The sequence below is a fragment of the Salvelinus sp. IW2-2015 genome, linkage group LG27, assembly GCF_002910315.2.
Source record: "Salvelinus sp. IW2-2015 linkage group LG27, ASM291031v2, whole genome shotgun sequence".
Classification (NCBI taxonomy): domain Eukaryota; kingdom Metazoa; phylum Chordata; class Actinopteri; order Salmoniformes; family Salmonidae; genus Salvelinus; species Salvelinus sp. IW2-2015.
The window spans coordinates 29690934-29715455 of NC_036867.1; the positions used below are offsets into that span (position 1 = coordinate 29690934).

Consider the following 24522-nt stretch of genomic DNA (forward strand, 5'->3'; position numbering starts at 1 on the left):
TAGTGGTGTCAGTAGGAAAGACAGGGAGATGGTGTGGTTGGAGTTCTCCAGAACTATGCTGACCGAATCGTTGCACCATTGCCCTCTCAGCCACCATAATTGCAACGTTCCTCAACGGATGATCAATACAGCACCATTTCCGTTTACTTAAACTTTCCTTCGTCCTGTCCTGTCCTGTCTTCTCTTTGATGTGGCCAGTCAGAGACATTCCGAGTCCTGGTGGCCCTAGTTCAATGGCCAAGTCTCCCTAATTAGTCCTCCTGAGGTTGGACACATACACACACAGGTTTGACAAACATCCCTGAGACCAAAGGGAATGGAAGGTTCTGAAAGTTCTGGCTCCCACATCCCTCCCACTGGATAAGAGGAAAAATAAATATCTTTACCCTTTACTGAACTTTCCACTGGTGCTCTGGGCTCCCTGGTGTCTGGGTGGCAAACGAGGGGAAATTAGCTTCTGATGACAACCTGGTTCGATGCTCCCACGCGCACACACACACACACACACACACACAGACACACAGACATACAAACGTGCCTGCATAGGCATGGTGCATTTGGGTGTACCTGACCTCAAAGGCCAGCTGAATCACCAATTCTCTAATCTTAGTATTTCTGCTTTCTGCCTAAAGTGTGTGCATAATGGAGGAGTTATAACCTCCCACATTATTCTGAAATGTTCTGTTAAACAGTTGAGCTCAGTAAAGAACCCTCTGCCCAGTTCCCACTAAGGTTAAATATTATTCCGTGATTTTTCCAAATGTTCCATCCCGAGAATAAATAACTTTTCTCCCAGATAACCTGGTATTTCCCACCAAAACAGTAATTGTCCTTCAAAAGCGTTATAAAGCATATGAATAGGCCTATGTCCAGATTTGATTAGAGCTTTGATCGAAAATTCAAGCCTGACGCTACCTGAGCCTTATGAGCCCTACATTAGACATTTAATGAGGCCTTTAATGAGGCCAAGCCCAAATGATTGTGCCATTATCCAATAAATATATTATATATGGCTACTGCACATTACGCACAACAGGAAAACCTAAAAGCCCATAGATGGAGCAAGCTATATGTTCTCTTGGGTAAACATTTTTTATTTGGTCCAGGAGTCTATATATATATATCCATGCAATTTGTGGATGCAATTTGAATGGAGTAGATGGAGAGAGAAAGACTGTGAGAGTGATCACGCGTGCACTGATATTCAAGCTGCAATTTAAAAAAAAATTTTTGTATATATCATCTTTACAATTAATAAATAAGGTGACCCCCGAAAGTCAGATAGAGATGGGTAAATCAGACTCGCATTCCGTCTTTATATTACTGCATAGACCATGCTGCAGAAAATGCAGGCCTACCTGTCACAAAAAAAGTAAGTTACCATGATGAGATGATAGGTCTACTGTACATGCATTGTGAACTGCACTCCATACTGAGATGGGTTGTCTGTCCCCACCTTGAACGTTGATGATTCATCATGCAGAGGCCATAGAGAAGCCAGATTTAGACATTGCGTGTAATTTAACAGTTCCATTTCACGCCATGTGTTCATATGAATAATTTATTAGAATTTACCCGTACCTTGCAGTTATTTATCCTGTGAAAAGGGAGTGGTTTTGGGTGGCAAATCCCGGTTAATCTCGTCTTCACGTATTCTTTTAGGGCCGTGTTCTAATTTGGACCTATTGTAAATTGCGCATTTAAATCAATGGAAGAATTAGGCGAGAACTCGAGTTATGCGCGTACATTTCAAGTTGGTATTAGTCCCTGAGTGGTGGTAGCTGCAGGGTATTGTGTTTTGTGTGTGTGTGTGTCCGTTTGATTGTGTGGCAGGTGAGGGACTGCAGCTCTGTCTGTCAGTCTGTTCCTCTGTGTATTCGGCTGGGTTGGGTAGAGAGAAGACTCTGCATATCAATGGATGTCTGCCTCAGTCTGTCCCCATTGACAGGAGGTAGGACGATTTAGAGCAATGCATACACATCCTCTTGTCAGCGCACCACCAGAGCACCAGCCAGGCCTGCTAATTAAGGCCATGGTCATTAAAGGAACTTCTAGCATTTATGCCTGTGCTGGTTCCCCTCTAATGAAGCTCTCACTCCTGCCCCAGAATCAATACCTGCCTTGGGTCACATCATTAGTATGAGTGGGAGAGGTTGGGAGTCTAGTTTGTTTGTGGGTATGTGTGTGGGTGTGTATGCATAAATTCGTATATTTGTGTGTGTGTGGGTTAGCAAACTTGGTCAACTCTTGCTCTTTCTCTCGCATCTTATATTGGTCTGTCGTCTCTTTCCGTGTAATACAGAGGGCATTTTACATATATGGTTCCTGTGTTGTATGGTTCATGTCTTCCTGTGATTTTATTGGAGCTCTTTCTCTCTCTCTTTATTTTTCTCGCTCTCAGTGAGCGTGTCCAGAGGCTCAGGAGAGAGCTCCAGCAGGCCCGTGCTGCGCCCGCTTACGAAGAGCTAGAGGTCATCCGCCGCAGAGCCCTCGACTACGACCCACCACGAGTGAGTGAGCGTGCGTGTGCACGCGCATGTGTGCTCGGGCACGCGCATGTGTGCTCGGGCACATTATGCATCTGTGTGGGTGCTTGAATGTATGAGTGTGGACATGAATGTGTGTGTGTGTCCTCACTTGGAGTCCTCTGGCTCGCCTCCTGCTGTGCCTACGCAGATCACAGCGACTAGATTAACCACCACAAGTGGTTTACACGCATCATCTCAGCAGAACATGGAGATTAACTCCATGATAATCCATACTTCGAGTCCCTGCCCACTGCCGAGAGACATCAAGTGTCTTTATCTGCTCGCTACCCAAATGGCACTCTATTCCTTAGAAAGTGCTCTTCTTTGGACCAGAGCCCGAGCTAGGGTGCCATTTGGGACAAACACACCCTGGCTCTGAGAGAAAGGAGATCCTAAGCACGCTATATACTGAGGGTACAAAACATGTCTCTTTCCATGACAAAGACTGACCAGGTGAATCCAGGTGAAAGCTATGATCACTTGTTGATGTCAACTGTTAAATCCACTTCAATCAGTGTAGATGTGGCTAGTATGTGTTAAAGACAGGTTTAAGCCTTGAGACATGGATTGTGTATGTGTGCCATTCAGAGGGTGAATGTGCAAGACAAAATATTTAAGTGCCTTTGAACGGGGTATGGTAATAGGTGCCAGGCGCACCGGTTTGAGGGTGTGAAGAACTGCCATGCTGCTGGGTTTTTCATGCTCAACCGTTTCTCCTGTGTATCAAAAATGGTCCACCACCCTAGGGACGTCCAGCCAACTTGACACAACTGTGGGAAGTGTTGGAGTCAACATGGACCAGCATCCCTGTGGAACGATTTCAACACATTGTATGGTCCAAGCCCTGAAGAATTGAGACTGTTCTGAGGGCAAAAGGGGGTGCATCGATCCATTTTTTTTCTTAGAGCCTGCCTGGCTGTTTTATTTGTAGCTCTCTCTTGTTAGGATTAAGTGTTCTACAGTGGCAGCACCCTCTCTCTCTCTCTCTATTTCTCTCTCTTTAAGCAAATAACCATTAAGGTGGTGACATTTTCATATGATCTTTTTAGCGCTACTGCTCAGCCTTAACAAACATGCTCTCTTTCACTTTCCTCTCTCCCTCACTTCTGGTTGTGCGTGTGGAACCGTCTTATAACGTTATCCAAACACTGAGACAATTAAACCATCCTCATGATCCCCGGTTCTGTTTGATCCGTCAAAGAACATTATTCGCACGCTGAAACAGCCTAACGATGCCTCTCGGAATCGTTCGTTGTGTGTTCCTTTCGAATACCCTTATTCAAACGCAATTAGGAGACAGTGAGTGTGAGGCAACTCGCCATCATCTCATTGTTAGTTGCTGTGGAAACAAACACCACGTCGACAGCACAGCTGTAGGTGCTTCCCCCGAGGCAGCTGCTTATGGAACATTATCATTTAAACAGGGACTCCAATGAAATCCCAGGCAGAGACAGAAAGCATATTGAGACCTTATAGAAGCATGTTAAACCTATTTACTGTATAGCCTATGTAGAATGTATGAGGTAAACCTTGAGAACAAAATGTAAATACTGTAAGTTAAATGGAAAGAGAAAGCAGACCAACAGTTACAATATATACAGAGAGAGAGAGTAAATCAAAATGTTTCAACGTTTCATTCACTCTGGCAATTGTTGCGCCCGTGTCTCCCTGCGTAGACCATATTGTGCCCTCCTTTCAGCTGTTTGTCTTTGCTCTTTTCAGCGGCCTAGTTTGGTAGCCTTGAATGTTTTAAGATTTAATGACACTTGAGTATTGCGCTGCTCATACCAGGTCACACAAGGCCCATTCTTCTGTTGTGCCTCGTACCGCGCTGGGGAAAATGTTTCATTGAAAAGAATATAGAGGAGCGTGTAGCATTTCTCCATCTTTAAAAATATATGTATATATTTAGACATTTTCACAAACGGACAATAACAGCAAACATAAAATACAATAAGGGTAGGTTTTTCTGTGTCCTTTCTGTTTAATTGTTTTTCACTGTTGTCTTTTAATGGTAAAAAGGGAGTACACAATCCTGCTTCGTTTACTCCTCAATAAAACATATTTGAGGCATAAAATACAATAAGGGAATTTAACCAACAAGATATTGTACCCCCCCATCCCTGGCTAAAATATCTCCAACTTATCTCCAAACCAATATCTCCAAACTATTGCACAGCTCTTTGAGGAGAAAAGTGTATTCACATAAATGTGTGTGTGTGTGTGTGTGTGTGTGTGTGTGTGTGTGTGTGTGTGTGTGTGATCCTTTTCTCGTCTTTTCTTGTCTGTGACTCCTGTATACTCTCTCTTGTGTTCCCTCTCCTTTTCATCCCATGTTCCCCTTTCTCTCTACCTTTATCTTGACCAGTCAGTCTCAGTACACTCAGTACAGATGTCAGGAATTGTGAAAAATTTAGTTTAAATGTATGTAAACTTCCGACTTCAGCTGTACCATCTGTCCAAGTACAGGGGCTACGTCCCAAATAACACCCTATTCTCAAAATAGCTCACTACTTTTGACCATGCCCCTATGGGGAAAGAGGATACCTAGTCAGTTGTAAAACTAAATGCATTTAACCCAACCCTTCTGAATCAGAGAGGTGCGGGGGACTGCCTTAATCGAAGTTCACACCATCAGTGCCTGGGGAGCACTTGTTTTTAGGGGTTAACTGCCTTGCTCAAGGGTAGTGCATTATATAGGGAATACTGTGCCATTTGGGACAACGCTCTAGAGCTTTTTATCCTTTCGAGGCATGATAATGATAGTGTATATGATGTCATTTCGCCTCTTGGGCCTCCATGTACAGACTGGCCAGTTTCTGGTATTTTTAGATGTGGCTGTCCATTCGCCTGCCACAGTAGCTGGCAGTGATGTCCCCTACGCAGTAAGCCACATGCATCTGGCAGCCATTTTGGTGTTCCACTCTACCACAAGCATGTGGCCTAGGCAAGGAAAGTGTGTGTCCAAAATGAGCCCTGGTTAAAAGGAGTGCACTATTTGGGGAATAGGGTGCTTTGTCAGAGGCAGCCATACTTGGTCAAATCCAGACATCTTTGGTATTCAGTGAATGTCTAACCGACTGAAAAACACCCAACTAAATGAAATAAAATTAAGTGTTTTACAAGTCCTTTTCTGAAACATCCATGTACCGAAGATTGCGATTTACAGTGGAAAATGGTCTTGACCATGGAAGATGAATAGAAGACACATTGGCTTTGATCAAAAGCAGAGCACCATTTAGGGAATAAGGTGCCATTTGGGATACAACCATAATTGAAGTCATGAAGGGAGGAAAAATGAAGGCTTGAGGAAGTGAACTGGCTACAAGAGACGGTAACTTGGATATCAGGGAGGGCGCTGGCGGGGCTGATAGCGCAGGAGGAGTATAATCAACACCTTATCTCCAACGCATTACCCTGGGAATCACACACACACAGGGGCAGTGTGAGTGGCACATTTAACGAACACAAGTCACAGACAAGCACACGCGCACACACTCTATCAAACACACACCTACTCTATCACACAAATACACATACTACCCACACTCCACCCTCCCACACACTCCACAAAAGATAGGACCGTTTCCTACGGAGCAGTCCCCCCCTCCCTCTGTTGTCGGGTGGACATCGATCACGTTGATGATGTTTTAATGTCAGCTCCTGGGGGCAGATGATGCGAGCTGTGGCGGGTCGGGCGTCGCTTCATAAACACCCTCCACATCATTAAGTAAACAAAAACCACCGCTGTCACAGTGATGGATGGCTAGCGTGCCTCTCGTCTGATGGTGATGGTCTACTCTCCCCCAGGAGCGCTGTGGGAGTGTGGGACGCCCAGGGGGCAAGAGAACCCCTAGTGCCGCGCAGATGCCCAGGCATAACCATAATTGTGTGTGGTGGGTGTGTAGAGCCTAGTCTTTTGAGCATGATGTTCCCTTTAGATGAGGGGTGGGCGGGGCAACTCAGGGCCACGGTAACCGCAGGCTTTTGTTCAGGCCTAGCACTAACAACTCAAACAAGGACTCKATCATGTGCCCATTCAATTTAGACCCCAATAAGTTTGAATAGAAATGTTATTAGAGCTGAGCTGGAACAAAAGCAGACTCTACGGCACTCCAGGACCGGAGATACCCGCCCATCCCCTACTGGAGTCTAGATTATCCCTGCTAGCAATAGTCGGACCATTATTTATTATCTACTCCTTAATCTAGTATATCAAAGCCTCATAGGAGGGAGCTAATGCTGAACTACAGAGAGGTGACCTGTGTTGTGTTTAGATCAGTGACTGATCTACCACTGACCAGAGATCAGTCTTGTTTGGGCCTGACAGCCCAGCAGCACCAACACAAATGGGTAATGGATGAGCTGGTGTGCTTCTCCTGATGTGTGTGTGCTTACTGCGGGGGGTTGCTTACATACTGTAGCACAGTGGGTAGCCTACCGCAGAATTATGTTGTGGAGGAGAGAGAGGGGAGGAGAGTGGGAGGGAGGGGCAAGGGGGGGTAGAATGATTTGTGGAGAGACTGGTAAAGAACAGGAAGGTGTAGCGAGAGGGAGAAAAGGGAGGTTTATCACCAGAGAATAGAAGTGAGAAAAGGGAGATTCATCAACCGAGAGTAGACGTGAGAGGGGAGGTTCATTAAGAGAGAGAGAGAGAGTGAGGTGAGAAAATTGAGGTTTATTAACAGTGAGAGAAAGGGTAGAAGAGTCATTCCATGTCATTTCAGCAAGCCATGACACCCACCATCTCAGATTGTTATGAAATAATAATTTCTGTAGTTAGACACAGGTGAAATTAGCATTCCTGAAACCAATTTTTTTTGATCTCAGAGAAATTAACCTTATTGATTGCACTAAAATTGGCCATTATAGGATTCAGATAATATGCAATAAATAAACCCAACATCTGATTTGGACCAAACATTCAGGAATGTTAATCGTGTCTGTTACTAAATACAGAAACAATTTCAGATCAATCTGAAATGATGGGTTTCGAAATCCTCTTTTGCTTTTTCAGGTTGATTGACCCAGAAGTGAGAAAAGGGAGGTTTATCAAGAGAGGGAGAATGTAGAAGTTAGTAGATTTTCTGGAAAATATGAATCCTAAATTTCAATACCGGAAATAATTCATATTTATCTTGAGATTCCTTGGAAAACTGCAAAACTCGGAAGTGCAGATATAAAGTGTTTAAAATCAAGATATGGCTACTATGCAAGGGATCTCCCATAAAAAAGAATGACGCACAGGACGCACCCCGAGTAGGTTATAGCATTGTCGAATCGCACAAATTGTCGAATCATACAAACGGCAGTCAAACAAAAGTCAAATGACCATAGTTGCTAAAATTGCTAGATAAACTCATTCAACGAATGGCAGAATATCTCAGATATTTGGCAACATTTTGTTGATGATTATACAGATCGCAGATCAGCTCGTGAATAATGGGGAGTTGAAGAGTGGAAATATTTTAAATATCAAGATCTATTAACGGAGACCAACTCTGTTTAAGAAAATATCCATATCTACTCTCCTACCGTTGATCACACATTCTCTACCGATGCTCTCATATGGGCAGCAAGTACGAGATAGCGCAGAGAAGCTGGGGGAAATGTTATAGCGGTATTTTGACATGCATAGGAATTTTTCGTGCGAGACACGAGTAAGGATTTTGGGTTTCAGCGGGATTGGGACTGGATAGGAAAATAGTAGGCTTATATAGACCCTTGGCTAACATGAGTCAAAAGCAAAATAGTACACTTGATTTAGGCTACATGCTAAATGTTTCTGATCAGTGATAGATGAGCAAACGAATAAATTAGCTACCACCTCCACTTGTGCGGCAATGGATCAATTAACCAAATATACAGACCGACTCAGCTAACAAAATCACATTGATTGAGTGGCTAAGTGATTATTTTATAATAAAAATGTGATTATTTATGACAATATACACACTTTTTTGGACAATACCATACTTCGACAGCCTAGTTCTTTGTGATGGGTCGTTCATGAACCGAATCGCATCGGTGAAAGAGCCGTTAATTTGGCTCCCTGATTTGCATACTGTTACTACTGCTTTTTGAGCGCAAAACAATGTTTTTCTGCAGATAATGTACAAGATAATTATCTAAAGAGGGTTAATCCTCACTGCAGAAACAATAAATAGTGGGGGTAACATATGGAATTGTTTTAAGATGGTCATACCAAGGATCATTTTGATATTTGAATTTTAGCACCCCTTTGGCCTTACTGCTGTTAGCCCATAGAAATGCATTGAATAACAGATTCATACATGGATAAACATAGTCAAAAGAAAATCTAAAGAACGTTTGTTTTGAAGTGTCTGTCCTATGTCTGAGAGATATATAAGAAGATCAGGAAGCTGTCAGAACAGCCTAAATTCGTGGGGGCATGGACTCCACGAGGTGTCAACCGTTCCACACGGATGCTGGCCCATGTTGACTCCAATGCTTCCCATAGTTGTGTCAAGTTGGCTGGATGTCCTTTGGGTGGTGGACAGCTTGATACACATGGGAAACTGTTGAGCGTGACAAAACCAGCAGCGTTGCAGTTCTTCACACAAACCGGTGCGCCTGGCACCTACTACCATGCCGCATTCAAAGGCACTTCAATCTTTTGTCTCAGCTGTCTCGAGGCATAAAAATCCTTCTTTAACCAGTCTCCTCCCCTTCATCTACACTGATTTTAAGTGGATTTAACAAGTGATCTCAATAAGGGATCATAGCTTTCACCTGGATTCACCTAGTCAGTCTGTCATGGAAAGAGCAGATGGTCTTAATGTTTTGTCAACTCTGTGAATACTTCCATTCATTTTTTTAAAACTGGTACCGGGCTTTTTATACAAGTCTTTTGAGGCTGGTGGGCGTCCTAGTTGCAAAACTGCAAACTCTTCCCATCTGGCTCTCTAGGCAGTCTAAGGCAAATGCTACAATTATTTCAACCCAGGTCTGCTCTCTCCTTTCTCTCGTTTTCTCCCTTCTCTCGTTCTCTCCCTTCTAAGCTCTTCTCATGTCAGCGTGTCTATTGGACACTTTGGATAACTGGCTGCCCAATTGTAACCCCCTTTCAGGTTTCACTGATCATAGTCTCCCTCCCTTTCCTAACTATGCCAGTCGCTCAGTTATTCCTGGAGTATGAAACAAAGACTAACTTCTAACAGACCCATATAATTACATAAGCTGCAGTATAATTGAGAAATTCAGCCCAGCCCAAATCAAAAGTGGGGACTAACACTAGCCTTTAATCACAGTAGCTATAGGCTGTAAGTGCAGCCGGCCGTGGCAGTGGCCCTCGCTCCAGCCCTGTAAGGTGTGTGTGCGTGGACTGTGGGTAAGTTGTTATGGGGCAGGGTGGGTCGAGAGGCTTTGGCTTGGCCCCCTGAAGAGCACTGAACTCGTAACTGCCTTTGGTCTGCACATATTTGAGGTTTGGTGCCCTTGGATGATGTGTGCCTGTGTGTGAATTTGTATCTGGTTGGGTTCTAAAAAGAAAAAAACGTATCACCACACACACACCTAGGTCATCCTAGTGCGTGTTTGTGAGTGTTTGTGTGTGTACGTATGCATGTGTGTGTGTGCACGTGTGTTTATCTAAGGCTTAGCTGAGATTGGACTGGATGAGAACGACACAAAGGAAGGAGACTGAGAGCTAGAGAGGTGAGAGAGAGAAGGAGAGAAAGAGATGCTTGCTTTCCGTAATGACAGAGGTAAACTATATATACTGTATATAAAAAATGTGGACATCCCTTCAAATTAGTGGATTCGGCTATTTCAGCCACACCCGTTGGTGACAGCTGTATAACATTAAGCACACAGCCATGCAATCTGCATAGACAAACATTGGCAGTAGAATGGCCTTACTGAAAGCTCATTGTCTTTCAATGTGGCACTGTCATCAGATGCCACCTTTCAAATAAGTCAGTTTGTCACATTTCTGCCCTGCTACTAGAGCTGCCACGGTCAAATGTAAGTGCTGTTATTGTAAAGTGAAATGGCTAGGAGCAACAACGGCTCAGCCGCAAAGTGGTAGGCTCACAGAACCACAGAGTGCTGAAGTGCTTTGCACGTAAAAATCGTCTGTCCTCGGTTGCAACACTCACTACCGAGTGCCCATCCAAACTGCCTCTGGCACAAGAACTGTTTGTCGGGAGCTTCATGAAATGGGTTTCCATGGCCGAGCAGCCGCATACAAGCCTAAGATCACCATGCGCAATGCCAAGCGTCGGCTGGAGTAGTGTTAAGCTCGCTGCCATTGGACTCTGGAGCAGTGGAGCGTGTTCTCTGGCGTGATGAATCACGCTTCACCTTCTGGCAGTCCGAAGAACTAATCTTGGTTTGGCCGATGCCAGGATTACACTACCTGCTCCAAGGCATAGTGCCAACTGTGAAGTTTAGTGAAGGCGAAATAATGGTCGGGGTTATTTTTCATGGTTCGGGCTAGGCCCCTTAGTTCAAGTGAAGGGAAATCTTAACACTACAGCATAGCATGACATTCTAGATGATTCTGTGTTTCCAACTTTGTGGCAATAGTTTGGGGGAGGCCTTTTCCTGTTTCAGCGTGACATTAGCCCCGTGCACAAAGCAAGGTCCATCCAGAAATGGTTTGTCGAGATCGGTGTGGAAGAACTTGGCTGGCCTGCGCAGAGCCCTGACCGCAACCCCATCAAACACTTTTGGGATGAATAGGAACACCGGACATCAGTGTCCGACCTCACTAATGCTCTTGTGACTGAATGGAAGCAAGTCCCCACAGCAATGTTTCAACATCTAGTGGAAAGCCTTCCCAGAAGAGGTTGTTTTAGCAGCAAAGAGGAGACCAACTCCATATTAATGCCCATGATTTTAGAATGAGATGTTCGACGAGCAGGTGTCCACATACTTTGGTCATGTAGTGTATGTTAATTGAACTGGAGACCGATGGGTTTGGCCAAAGAGAGACTGGGACCCTGCACCCCGGATGAGCAGCATTAGAGATTGAAGTTAGACCTATGCACAGCGTTCTTCCCTCACATCCCTAACCAGTTGTTTCCAAGATGGCATAGCAGTCGAACATGTGTTTTGTCTTGTCCCGTCCTTTCCCGTGTAAATATCGTGTTCCTCATTTTTTCCCGGATATATTTCGTATATATTTTTATTTCACTTTCCATCTACAGACTGAATATACTCTCCTTCAACTCGCCTCACCCAATGCGGTACGCATCTGCTATTTTTATACTTTAGAACCGGCACCCCATCAGAAGCTAGCCAGCTAACAAGCTAGTAGTCAGTTAGCCACTGCTAACGGTCTTCACCATTAACTCGGACACCAGCCAGCCTCAGCTCGGTCAATACCTGCCAGTCTACACAGCGCGATATCAACCCAGAGCATATCGGACTGCTTTTTCTCTACCACATCTCCGGATCCCTACCGCAAGCTCTGAACCTTTACACCGGATCATCGCAGCTAGCTAGCTGCAATCCGAGTGGCTACTCCTGGCTAACGTCTCTGTCCCGAAGCAAGCACCAGTTAGTCTTGAGCTAGCCTCGAGCTAGGCCCATTTCCCGGCCAGCCGAAGAGGTCCACCAGCTAATTCTTGGGCTACAATACCTCTTCTGCCAATTGGCCTGGACCTTTTACTGCCGACACGGAGCCCCGCCGATCCATCACGACTGGTCTGCCGACGTAATCGTCCAAGGGGTTTCAACAGGCTCTTCCATTGCGACATCGCCGAAGGCCTTTCTGCTTGCCCCGGCCCGCTAGCTGTCTGAATCGCCGTGTCTCCAGCTCGCCTAGCGTAGTAGTGACTCCTGAATCGGCTTCCTGACTCACCTATTTCTGCTCATTTGACCCTATGATCACTCGGATACACATGTCTATTGATGTTTTGGTTAGTGATTATTGTCTTATTTCACTTATTTCACAGCCCCCAGCCCTGCCTTAGGTAGATAGCCTTAGATATGCCTTAGATAGCCCTTTTGTGCCTTAGATATGCCTTAGATAGCCCTTTTGTCACACCCCCCACACATGCAGTGACCTCATCTGGCTTAACTGGTGCCTCTAAAGTCAAAACCTCTCTCATCGTCACTCAATGCCTAGGTTTACCTCCACTGTACTCACATCCTAGCATACCCTTGTTTGTACATTTTGCCTTGAATGTATTCTGCCAAGCCCAGAAATCTGCTCCTTTTACTCTCTGTTCCAAACGCACTAGACAACCAATTCTTATAGCCTTTAGCCATACCCTTATCCTACTCCTCCTCTGGTGATGTAGAGGTTTACGCAGGCCCTGCAGCCCCCAGCACTACTCCCATTCCCCAGGCGCTCTCATTTGTTGACTTCTGTAACCGTAAAAGCCTTGGTTTCATGCATGTTAACATCAGAAGCCGCCTCCCTAAGTTGGTTTTATTCACTGCTTTAGCACACTCCGCCAACCCTGATGTCCTAGCCATGTCTGAATCCTGGCTTAGGAAGGCCACAAATCTTGAAATTAGGAAGGCCAAAAATCTTGAAATTTCCATCCCCAACTACAACATTTTCCGAACAAAATAGAACTGCCATAGGGGGTGGAGTTGCAATCTACTGCAGAGATAGCTGGCATTCTGTCATACTATCCAGGTCTGTGCCCAAACAATTTGAGTTTCTACTTTAAAAAAAAAAACACCTTTCCAGAAGCAAGTCTCTCACTGTTGTCTCTTGTTATAGACCCCCCTCAGCCCCTAGCTGTGCCCTGGACACCATATGTGAATTGATTGCCCCCCATCTATCTTCAGAGTTCGTACTGTTATGTGACCGAAACTGGGATATGCTTAACACTCCGGCCATCCTACAATCTAAGCTAGAGGCCCTCAATCTCACACAAATTATCAAGGAACCTACCAGGTACAACCCTAAATCCGTTAACATGGGCACCCTCTTAGATATCATCCTGACCAACTTGCCCTCTAAATACACCTCTGTTGTCTCCAACCAGGATCTCAGCGATCACTGCCTCATTGCCTGCGTCCGTAATGAGTCAGCGGTCAAATGACCACCCCTCATCACTGTCAAACGCTCCCAAAAACACTTCAGCGAGCAGGCCTTTCTAATCGACCTGGCCCGTGTATCCTGGAAGGGTATTGACCTCATCTCATCAGTAGAGGTTGCCTGGTTGCTCTTTAGAAGTGCTTTCCTCACCATCATAAATAAGCATGCCCCATTGAATAAAAAAAACTAAGAACAGATATAGCCCTTGGTTCACCCCAGACTTGACTGTCCTTGACCAGCACAAAAACATCCTGTGGTGTTCTGCATTAGCATTGAATAGCCCCAGTGATATGCAACCTTTATGGGAAGTCAGGAACCAATATACACAGTCAGTTAGGAAAGCTAAGGCTAGCTTTTTCAAACAGAAATGTGCATCCTGTAGCACTAATTCCAAGAAGTTTTGGGATACTGTAAAGTCCATGGAGATTAAGAGCACCTCCTCCCAGCTGCCCACTGCATTGAGGCTAGGAAACACTATCACCACCGGTAAATCTACGATAATCGATCATTTCAATAAGCATTTTTCTACAGCTGGCTATGCTTTCCACCTGGATACCCCTACCCCTGCCAACAGCTTTGTACCCCCTGCAGCAACTTGCCCAAGCCCCCACACTTCTCAAATCCAGACAGCTGATGTTCTGAAAGAGCTGCAAAATCTGGATCCCTACAAATCAGCGGGGCTAGACAATCTGGACCCTCTCTTTCTAAAAGGATCTGCCGAAATTGTTGCAACCTCTATTACTAGCCTGTTCAACCTCTCTTTCGTATCGTCTGAGATCCCCAAAGATTGGAAAGCTGCTGCGGTCATCCCCCTCTTCAAAGGGGGAGACACTCTCCGACCCAACTGTTATAGACCTATAGCCAAGTTAACAAACAGATCACGACCATTTTGAATCCCACCGTACCTTCTCCGCTATGCAATCTGGTTCCCGAGCTGGTCATGGTGCACATCAGACACGCTCAAGGTCATAAACAATATAACTGCCATCATAAAAGACGGTACTGTGCAGCGTCTTCATCGACCTTGCTGTTACGTTCCCCACGTTTCTATGTTGTAGTTTGTATTGAGTGTGTGTGTTTCAGGAGATGGCTTCCTGTAATTTCTCCCCAAGCAGCTGATTGGTCGGCCAATTGATGATCGGAGAGCTGACCCCGCCCCTCATCAAGATACAGCTGTCTCTAATTACCATTGCCACCTGAAGCTATAAAAAGCCAGTGTTCTGTCAGAGAGAGAGAGAGAGAGAGAGAGAGAGGGAGAGAGAGAGAGAGAGAGAGAGAGAGAGAGAGAGAGAGAGAGAGAGAGAGAGAGAGAGAGAGAGAGAGAGAGAGAGAGAGAGAGGAGAGAGAAGAGAGAGAGAGAGAGAGAGAGAGAGAGAGAGAGAGAGAGAGAGAGAGAGAGAGAGAGAGAGAGAGAGAGAGAGAGAGAGAGAGAGAAGAGAGAGAGAGAGAGAGGAGAGAGAGAGAAGAGGAGAAGAGAGAGAGAGAGAGAGAGAGAGAAGAGAGAGAGAGAGAGAAGAGAGAGAGAGGAGAAGAGAGAGGATCATAGGGGAGAAGGAAGCAGAGAGATTGAATGTTATATAGATCATTGCTGAGAGAGGAGGTTGATGGCTGAGGGTATTAGCATGTTGATTGTAAATAGTACTATATTAGTTGTTGTTGGTAGCAGCTTTGGTATGTTCTGTGTTTGTTGCTTTGTCAGAGCTTCTTTAAATGGTCTGAGTTTTTTCTCAGTTTTTTGTGAAGTGGATTGTTTAATATTCGGTTTCATTTGTTCCCAGGCGGGAGGGGAAGGCACCTAGGGAGTGCTTAGGCAAGAGGCCCGCGGGCATACATATACCCATAGTATATTCACTGTCTAGGCACACTAGGTAAGACCTGGGCGGACCACCCCCTGTATTTTGGTTAGCGCACCAGGCGGTGCTAAGTTAGGTAAGTAGTGGGTAGGCAGGTTAGATAGGAGAGGGGGAGCTTTGACATTTACTTTCTTTGCTTTGGTTCCGTCCAGCCCCTTTTCCCCATATTACCGTGTAAGGAATAAAATCCTAGTAAACGGTAAATTCTGCCTTTTTGTCATCCTTTCTCACACTTACAGTCCATACCTCTTTCACTTCACGGGGAGTTTAGTTGTAGCAGGGTGTTGCGTTCCCTCTTCTTAGAGGCGTGCGTAACACTTGCCAAGGCTTTCGACTCTGTCAATCACCACTTTCTTATCGGCAGACTCAATAGCCTTGGTTTCTCAAATGACTGCCTTGCCTGGTTCACCAACTACTTCTCAGATAGTTCAGTGTGTCAAAACGGAGGGCCTCTTGTCCGGACCTCTGGCAGTCTCTATGGGGGTGCCACAGGGTTCAATTCTCGGGACGACTCTTTTCTCTGTATATATCAATGATGTCGCTCTTGCTGCTGGTGATTCTCTGATCCACCTCTACACAGACGACACCATTCTGTATGCATCTGACCCTTCTTTGGACACTGTGTTAACAAACCTCCAAACAAGCTTCAATGCCATACAACACTCCTTCCGTGGCCTCCAACTGCTTTTAAATGCTAGTAAAACTAAATGCATGCTCTTAAACTGATTGCTGCCCGCACCCGCCCGCCCGACTAGCATCACTACTCTAGAAGGTTCTGACTTAGAATATGTGGACAACTACAAATACCTAGGTGTCTGGTTAGACTGTAAACTCTCCTTCCAGACTACATTAATCATCTCCAATCCAAAATGAAATCTAGAATCAACTTCTTATATTGCAACAAAGCCTCCTCCACTCATGCTGCCAAACATACCCTCGTAGAACTGACTTCGGCGATGTCATTTACAAAATAGCCTCCAACTCTCTACTCAGCAAACTGGATTTAGTCTATCACAGTGCCATCCGTTTTGTCACCAAAGCCCCATATACTACCCACCACACCCAATCACTGAAGCTGTAGACTTATGTCTTCCTCTCTAACTTTAAGCATCAGCTGTCAGGGCAGCTTACTGATCACTGTACCTGTACACAGCCAATCTGTAAATAGCACACCCAACTACCTCATCCCCATATTGTTATTTATCTTCTTGCTCTTTTGCACCCCAGTGTCTCTGCTTGCACATCGTCATCTGCACATCTATCACTCCAGTGTTAATGATAAATTGTAATTATTTTGCCTCTATGGCCTATTTATTGCCTTACCTCCTTACTCTTCTACATTTGCACACACTGTACATTGATTTTTCTATTGTGTTATTGACTGTACGTTTGTTTGTGTAACTCTGTTGTTTTTGTCGCACTGTTTTGCATTATCTTGGCCAGGTCGCAGTTGCAAATGAGAACTTGTTCTCAACTGGCCTACCTGGTTAAATAAAGGTGAAATAAAAATAACCGTAAGAGGGTATAATGACAAATTGACCTTAGATCAGTGTCTAGAGACAATGTCATCTTCAACCCGCAATCTGTCATCAGTGGCTTCTTTATTCTGTTTTGTTTCTAAGTTTCGTTGGTGGCTTAGCTAGCTTACCTCCCGTTGTCTTTGGAATGGCTTTTGATATTGCCTTTTTTCTCCTGTCCGCTCTGATGTTTCTTTGATGAATGTGTTTGCAAACACCCTACATGTATTGTGCAATACGCACACACATTTTTTATGTGTCGCATCAGTTCTCTCCAGAGTTTTCCTCCACGCTTTTCAAAGTCACGATGAGTCATTCCGAACACGGAACCCCCCTCTCCTCTCCGTCCTCATTCCCCCGTGCAGCCTCCTCATCCCCAGACACAAAGCGCTTCACTTCTTCTCTTTGTTTTATGTCGGTTCATTCTGAATTCCGTGAGCACAGTCCCGACTAGGTTATCTCTCCGACGAAGGCTACCGGGACTGATATGGGCCTCTTTATCCCCGAGGCTCGAAAGCTTGTCTTTGACCAACAGGAGTGTGTGTGATCTGTTTGCAGTTTAAACTGCAATCGAACACAATCCCGATTCCCTGCACTCTCGCCTTCCCTTGGGTTGGGACACATCATCTCATCACCTTTCCCTCAGTTTTTGTGTGTGTGTGTGTTGAGGTAATAATTTCCCATCTTTGATGTTGGCAGGCTCCCTGGGTGTGCATGCTGCCATGACTTGACAGAATACTGTAATGCTCATAGTACTGGAAGCACTCTGTGTGTCTAGACTATGGGGGACATTTTCCTTTCACAAACACACGCGCTGTGAGCAAACGCACCGTAAATAGACAGGAGATCCGATACTGCAGCTCACCGGGAGCCAGGCAAGCGGAAATACACCATTCCTCACCACCTCCACCAAAATCATTGGTCAGACCCTTTGTGGATTTTTCTCACACCCCTACCAACTCAAAGTTGTAACCCTGAACATGTGGAGAACACCACTCAAACCCACAGTTGTGCCAATACTTCCTCCTGGAGATCTACCTCCTGCAGGCTTTTGCTCCAACCCTAATCTAGCACACCTGATTCTACTAATCAGTTGCTCACCGGGACCTTGATGACCGGTATCCAAACCAGTGTGTTACAACAGGATTTAACTAAAATAATGCACCTACATAGCTCTCCAGGGGGAGGGCTTCTTTGGCCAACCCTGTCATTGAAAAGTTACAAGTCAATCAGAGGCCAATTGGACAGCGCACCCCCCAAGGGCTACAAATAAGTTTATATGTAAATGACTGAACCTCACCCTACCCCTTTACCCACCATCCCACCCCAATTTCCCCCAAAATACAATTACAGGCAGATTGTACCATGTACTTGCACTGATCAAGCTACCTCTCCATTCCACTCTGTTTGGAAGTAACCTTACATGGCTGTAAGGGGAGGCATGACTAGGCCCCAAATGAGCCAGTCTTACCATCTGCTGCTAACGAGCTCTGGGAGTGTTTAGGGGACATTGGGGGGCACAGGGCTGCATGACTGTAGCAGTGAAGCGTCAAACAGACCAATACCACCCGTAATGTATGGCCAGACATAGGGGAGAGATACGCAGAGTGAGATTTGAGATTTAGAGACTGACTGAGTAGTGTTTGTTTGTTTTACGAAACACCAAGAGAACCATGAGCACAGTTTGATTTAGTAGCGAGACACAGTTTGAGTTTTGTGAGACACAGTTTGAACAAAGTAACACAGTTTGAGACTTCAGTCCCCCTGAAAGCCCCCACCCTCCTGCCACGGCTAAAACTGTTCCCTCAGTGCCAGTTTGTTTCCCGAGCGGAAATCAATGGAATCTCATTACGGAAAATTATGAGGAATTGCAGATATTGGATGGATCTCGCCCGCCGCTGCTTCATGCCAGCCGACTGCAGGCGGACACGTCCGCTGCCAGCAGGGGGGGAGGGGTGTTTGGCGGCGGGGAGTGCCAGGCTGCGATTCCTCACTGAGAGATGCGGCTAATTAGCATCAGAGATGGATGGATGGCAGAGAGAACACAAGCAATTACTCTGTTCAAAAAGAGAGGGGCTCAGAATATAATTTTTTTCCTCTCGTACCTCCGTTTTACCATGAAAGCGTTCCTCGTATTTTATGTCAAGACATTCAGGCCCTCGTTTGAGGCTTATTGTACGCACGTGACTATAAATTGCGAGGGGAGTGAAGTGCTCCAGGAAATTCATTTCCTGTATATGCACAGTATTTTTGATGAATGCGACAGCTGGCTTTAACTACTTGATTGGTGTGTTTTTGCGGCACACTTAGTGGCACTCCAGACGCTTAGTTTTCTGGGGGAAACGAGCGAGAAAGGATGATTTTCGAGCTTGAAAATCAACTCGTCCTTTACTCAAAAGCCCGTGTTCTTACTGTGTGGTTCTCCGTTGGCTATGACGTTTGTCTTTTACTGTGAGGGAAAGTAGTCCGGCAGTCTGTAGTCCGGTCAAATTCGAAACGTTCTAATTTCATACGACAAAAGGGTCGTCCATGGTGGGAAGAGTGGGATGCCACATGGCACTCTTAACTTTCTCAGTGCAGGAGGGAAACCCCAGCCTCTCACAATGCCCCATGGGCTGCATGTGGCCTGGCCTCAGCTGCTTAGTGTGTCCAGAGAAAGTCTGGTCCTCTGTAAGCTACCCTGCCTGTAGAACACATTAACACTGCCTCTGCGATCCACAGCAACACACACACACACACATTTACACGGCATCATCAGGCTCATAACCAAAATGTGTGTGAGTTTAATAGGAAACAGAATTTAATATGATCTTCTCTGTTTTGTGTCCGAAAGATTTATACTCTACCCCGTTGCCATGGTGAGCAGTTATTCCCTGGGGTGTATGGGTGGGATGGAGGTTGAGGGGTCAGACTCCAGGAAGTGTTAACCACCACCACCCTAGAGGAGTCGAGGCCTTTCGGCACACACACTTTTCTGCTCACTATTCATGGAGACTGACAGTAACCCGCTCGATAGCTACAACATGAGCAAAATGATAAAGTACATCATTTTATATTCTTGTTTGATAGTCCACTAGTAGTCCACTGGCCAATGATCAAATTCACCCATCCAACTATGTTACTAAAATGTTCGGAGTGAAATTCGTCACTCTTTGCTGACATTCTCTCTGTCTTCTCTCGTTGTCTTTCTTTCTCTCCCTCTTTCCTTCTCTCGGTCTGTCGCTCTCTTTGTCTCCCTGTCTCTCCCTTTCCTCTCCCTCCCCTTTCTCTCCCCCACTTTCTCTCCTGCTCTTTTGCTCTTCTTATCTCTTTCTTTGCTTCTCTCTCACCTCTTACCCCCCCCCCTCTCTCTCTTCCTCTTATCATTTCTCTCCCTCTCTCTTCCATCTCTCCCTCTTCCCCAGAGACACATATGACCAAACTTAACATGCAACCGAGCGGCTCTAACCTGAACCCTGGCCCCCGGCTTCCCGCTCTCCCTGTCTTCGTCCCAAATAGCACCTTATTCCCTATAGTGCATTACTTTTGACCTGGGCCCATAGGACCAGCTCATAGGGCACTGTTCAAAAGTAGTGCACGATGTAAGGAATAGGGTGCCATTTGGAACATGAGACAAATGGCACACAGCGACTACAGCCATTACCCCGCACCTCTTTGCATAATGCCTTTAACCTTCACACAAAGATTGAGCAGCTCAATACTCAATACCCAAATGGCCTACCCCTCGGCATAATGTGGTTTATGCTCATGGTTTATGTCTAGCTCGAGACATGGAGGGTTGGCGACAGGTAGCCTAGTGGTTAGAGCGTCGGGCCAGTAAMCGGAAGGTTGCTGGATCGAATCCCCGAGCTGACAAGGTAAAAATCTGTCATTTTGCCCCTGAGCAAGGCCGTTAACCCTCTGTTCCCGCCACCTCTCTGATTCAGAGGGGTTGGGTTAAATGTGGAAGGCACATTTCAGTTGAATGCATTCAGTTGTACAACTGACTAGGTATTCCCCTTTCCCTTTCTACACTACTTTTCAGAGGAGAGTTGGTATGGTTAGGAAAGCCTCGTTACAACAAGCTAAATACAGCCAAATACAGTATATTGGCACCCTTGCACTTTTGTTAAGTAATTCCCCATTTCTTCTAAAATAAGTTGAAAAAAGGTTTGGTCTCCACACCTTATTGGATTTTCAACATTGCAGAACCAATTACATTTTAGTTTACGATTAGAATAACAATTATTGGCACCCCAGAGCAACAACCAGAAAAGCATTCAAAGAAAAGAACACTCTCCCGACAATCAAACAGAGGTTCAATAATGTTGTCTCTGGTTCTGGAAGCCTTAAACGTGTGCAAGACATCAGTAAATCAGCCAGTTATCAAGGCGTTTTGGAGTGCAATGTTCAACCCATTGTCCAAAAACTGTGTGCGCGGACAGCCCTGTGGAGACATTGTAAATATACAGTACCAGTCAAAAGATTGGATACACCTACTCATTCCAGGGTTTTTCTTTATTTTTTACTATTTTCTACATTGCAGAATAATAGTGAAGACATCGAAACGATGAAATAACCAAAAGTGTTCAACAAATCAAAGTATATTTTATATTTGAGATTCTTCAAAGTAGCCACCCGTTGCCTTGATGACAGCTTTGCACACTCTTGAGTAGGTGTGTGCAAACTTTTGACTGGTACTGTATATCAAATCAAATTGTATTTCTCATACGCTTCGTAAAGAACAGGTGTGAACTAACAGTGAAATGCTTACTTACGGGTTCTTTTTCAACAATGCAGAGTTAAAGATAATTTTTTATGTATGTATATATATATGAATAATTATAGTGACACGGGAATAAATACACAGTGAATGTGTTGTGGGATGTGGCAGTAAAAAGCTCTTTTCAGGGGATTGCCTGTGTTTGTCGTTGTCCCCGCCCTCCTCTAACCATTACTACAAACCCTACGCTGACCTTTTTTTACAAGGAGCATGTGTGCACCTAAGTTGAAAAGTGTAGTCGCACACAAACAAAACTAGGAGCACAATGGAAAATATTTGAGGTAGTAAAGCTAGACTCCTTACATTTTCGAACAAAAAATTCCTGGTCGCACAGCAAAATATTTATTATTTGTCCTCTCTCACTTGACTGTAGGCTACAGCTACGTCTAACCAATATTAACCCTTACCCATATAGCTAACGCTAACCCTAATATGAACCTTAACACTAAGCCGGCTTAGCTAGTGATGGTGGGGGGTAGAGACAGGCAGGCAGGCAGGCAGGCAGGCAGGCAGGCAGGCAGGCAGGCAGGCAGGCAGGCAGGCAGGCAGGCAGGCAGGCAATAATAATATTAACCATTATGTGCCCCTCTCCTCCACAGATGGCCGTGAGAGGACCTGATACCCGCCCGGGACCCTGCTATGAGGACGGGGAGTGACAGTACGCAGCACACTCCAGGTAGGCTGTGTGTGCGCGTTAGGTTTGGGCTCAATTCGAATTGTTTGTAGATTCAATTCAGGAAGTGCATTTTAATTACAATTCAATAATCGAAAAGAAGGCATTTATTATTTTCAGTGACTTCTCAATAAATTGCTATTTATTTGAAAAGTGTTTTACATTTCTGAATTTTTATTTCAAATCACTTCCTGAATTGACTGCCTTCAATTTGAATGGAGCCCAACCTTGGCGTGTGTGTACATGCATGTGTGTCTGTCTGTCTTCTTATCTGTTTTAGGCCACCATCAATACAATACACACACACACACACCCACACACACACACACACACACGGCATCAGAGAGAATAATCCTCTTTAGAGCTTACAATTAAATCTGGAGTGTTTGCCTTGGGAAAGCCTCCTCATCCCGGGAGTAGCCCTGATCAGCTCCTCGGAGACGAAGAATAGACGGTGGATGGATCCTTTCTCTGCGCCACAGAGGTCCACCTAGATTATGCATGAGCATGATGCGGTTCTGTGCAGCTCAGTTAGCGGAGCACGGCCCAATGCCAAAGTCGCCGGTTCGATTCCGGCTGGGACCACCCATACGGAAATGTATGCATGCTCTACTGTAAATCGCTTTGAATCAAGGGTCTGCTAAATGACATACATTAGATTATATAATACTTACCACGTTTCTCTATCCGTCTGACTCAACATCCTCATCCTCCCCCCCCCCCCACACACACACACACTCTGCTGTGTTAAAGTCCCCCAGCGCTAACCAGGAGAACACACCCCATCGATAGGTGCAGTGTGGTGGGCCTGGGAGACAACCAGAGCACACAGTGGAGTGGTGCAGAGAAAGCAGTCATTTCACGGGTTATTGCTCGGGCTGATATGAGGGGCACCGGGGAGAAGGGAGTGGAGCCACGCTGACTGAGATGCACTAAAACTGAACAGAGCATCCACTGAGAGGAGCAGTGTGACTGACTAAGTCTGGCCTGTGATGCTAAAGCCTAAGGCTTTCTGCATGTAGGCCCTTCCCGAGCTAATGCTAAGCTTATGCTAACACATGTCTCAGACTACGTAACTCATGGTTACTCACACTCGACCGGCGTCGAATCGCAGGCGGTTAAATGAACTGTCGAGAGGAATGTCCGAGCTGTCGCTTAGCCCTCTCCTTCTGATTTTAGTTAGAGGTGTCAACCCCACAAGCCTTTGTTCAAGTCTCTGTGTGAGACTACAGTACACAGAGTGACGGAGCATTCAACCGCTGGTGGGGAGCAGCAGGTCTTCAGCACCAGAACAAAGAGAGAAGAAAGTGCCGAACGCACTGCCTCCGAATGATTCATTCCAAATCTTATATGTTTGCTCTCTTGTTTTAGATGTTCACTCGAGGATGAAACAAGCCCTGTACCCCAGAAACACGACATCTCCCCGAAGCGTCAATACCAAGACGGGGGACCTAAATTTATTCTAGGAATTTGACAAAACAAAGAGCGAGAGATTGGGAGGGAGGGAGGGAGGGATGGGGCTTTATTTCTGAGTTTTGGAGGGGAAATAATACAGAAAGAAATAGAGAGGGAAGTGAAATGTGTTTTTCAAACCAAGCTGAACTTTGCGCGAGATCCCCCCCCCGGGCCCAGCTCATTGAGAGTCATTTCCTCTCAAATGAGTGTGTCTCTGCTGTGCGGCTGTGTTCCATTAGCATACATTTGGCCTGTCTTTTGTGAGGAAGGAGCCGGCACTTGCTGGGGATGCGGCTGGGGCTGCACGTCTGGAAAGTCCAATGCCTTAGGGGGGAATGGTGGTACCCCTCTATTCTCCCCATCTCAACCCCGGCTCCTGTAGTGGGGATCAGCTTTTCCCTAGACTGGGGTTTTGGTGATGGGGGGACAGGGAGGAAGAGGGGAGGGAGAGAGAGGGAGGGGTAAAACACACACACACTCTATCCCATATGGAGCACATTAAGGTCATTACTGTTCTGAAGCACTGGGTCATGGGCTCCACGGCTCAGCCCCAGGTTAGCCAATCAGAACGGCCCATGACCCGTAGGTGATTGGATTAGACTGCTGATCCGGGCTTGTGTGCATGAACGGTGGTCGCTGGGCTAATAATTGTGTGATTTAATGTGTAGCCGGTGGCCAGTGCTTCAGATGGAGGACTGATATTACCCTCAT

At 45.6% G+C, this 24522-nt stretch overlaps 2 protein-coding genes across 2 annotated transcripts in view; both read left to right on the forward strand.

Annotated features, from left to right (window-relative positions):
- Positions 1-6385, forward strand: part of LOC111953924 (partitioning defective 3 homolog B-like) — a 45124-nt gene extending 38739 nt beyond the window's left edge. The window contains exons 7-8 of the mRNA XM_070435527.1: positions 2402-2514; positions 6339-6385. Coding sequence (XP_070291628.1) covers positions 2402-2514; positions 6339-6385 — 160 coding nt within the window. The remainder of the gene's footprint in view (positions 1-2401; positions 2515-6338) is intronic.
- The window catches only part of LOC139023114 (partitioning defective 3 homolog B-like), a 28948-nt gene continuing 6851 nt past the window's right edge, over positions 2426-24522 (forward strand). The window contains exons 1-2 of the mRNA XM_070435472.1: positions 2426-2510; positions 22283-22359. Of these exons, the coding sequence (XP_070291573.1) occupies positions 22323-22359 (37 nt within the window). The 5' untranslated portion in view covers positions 2426-2510; positions 22283-22322. The remainder of the gene's footprint in view (positions 2511-22282; positions 22360-24522) is intronic.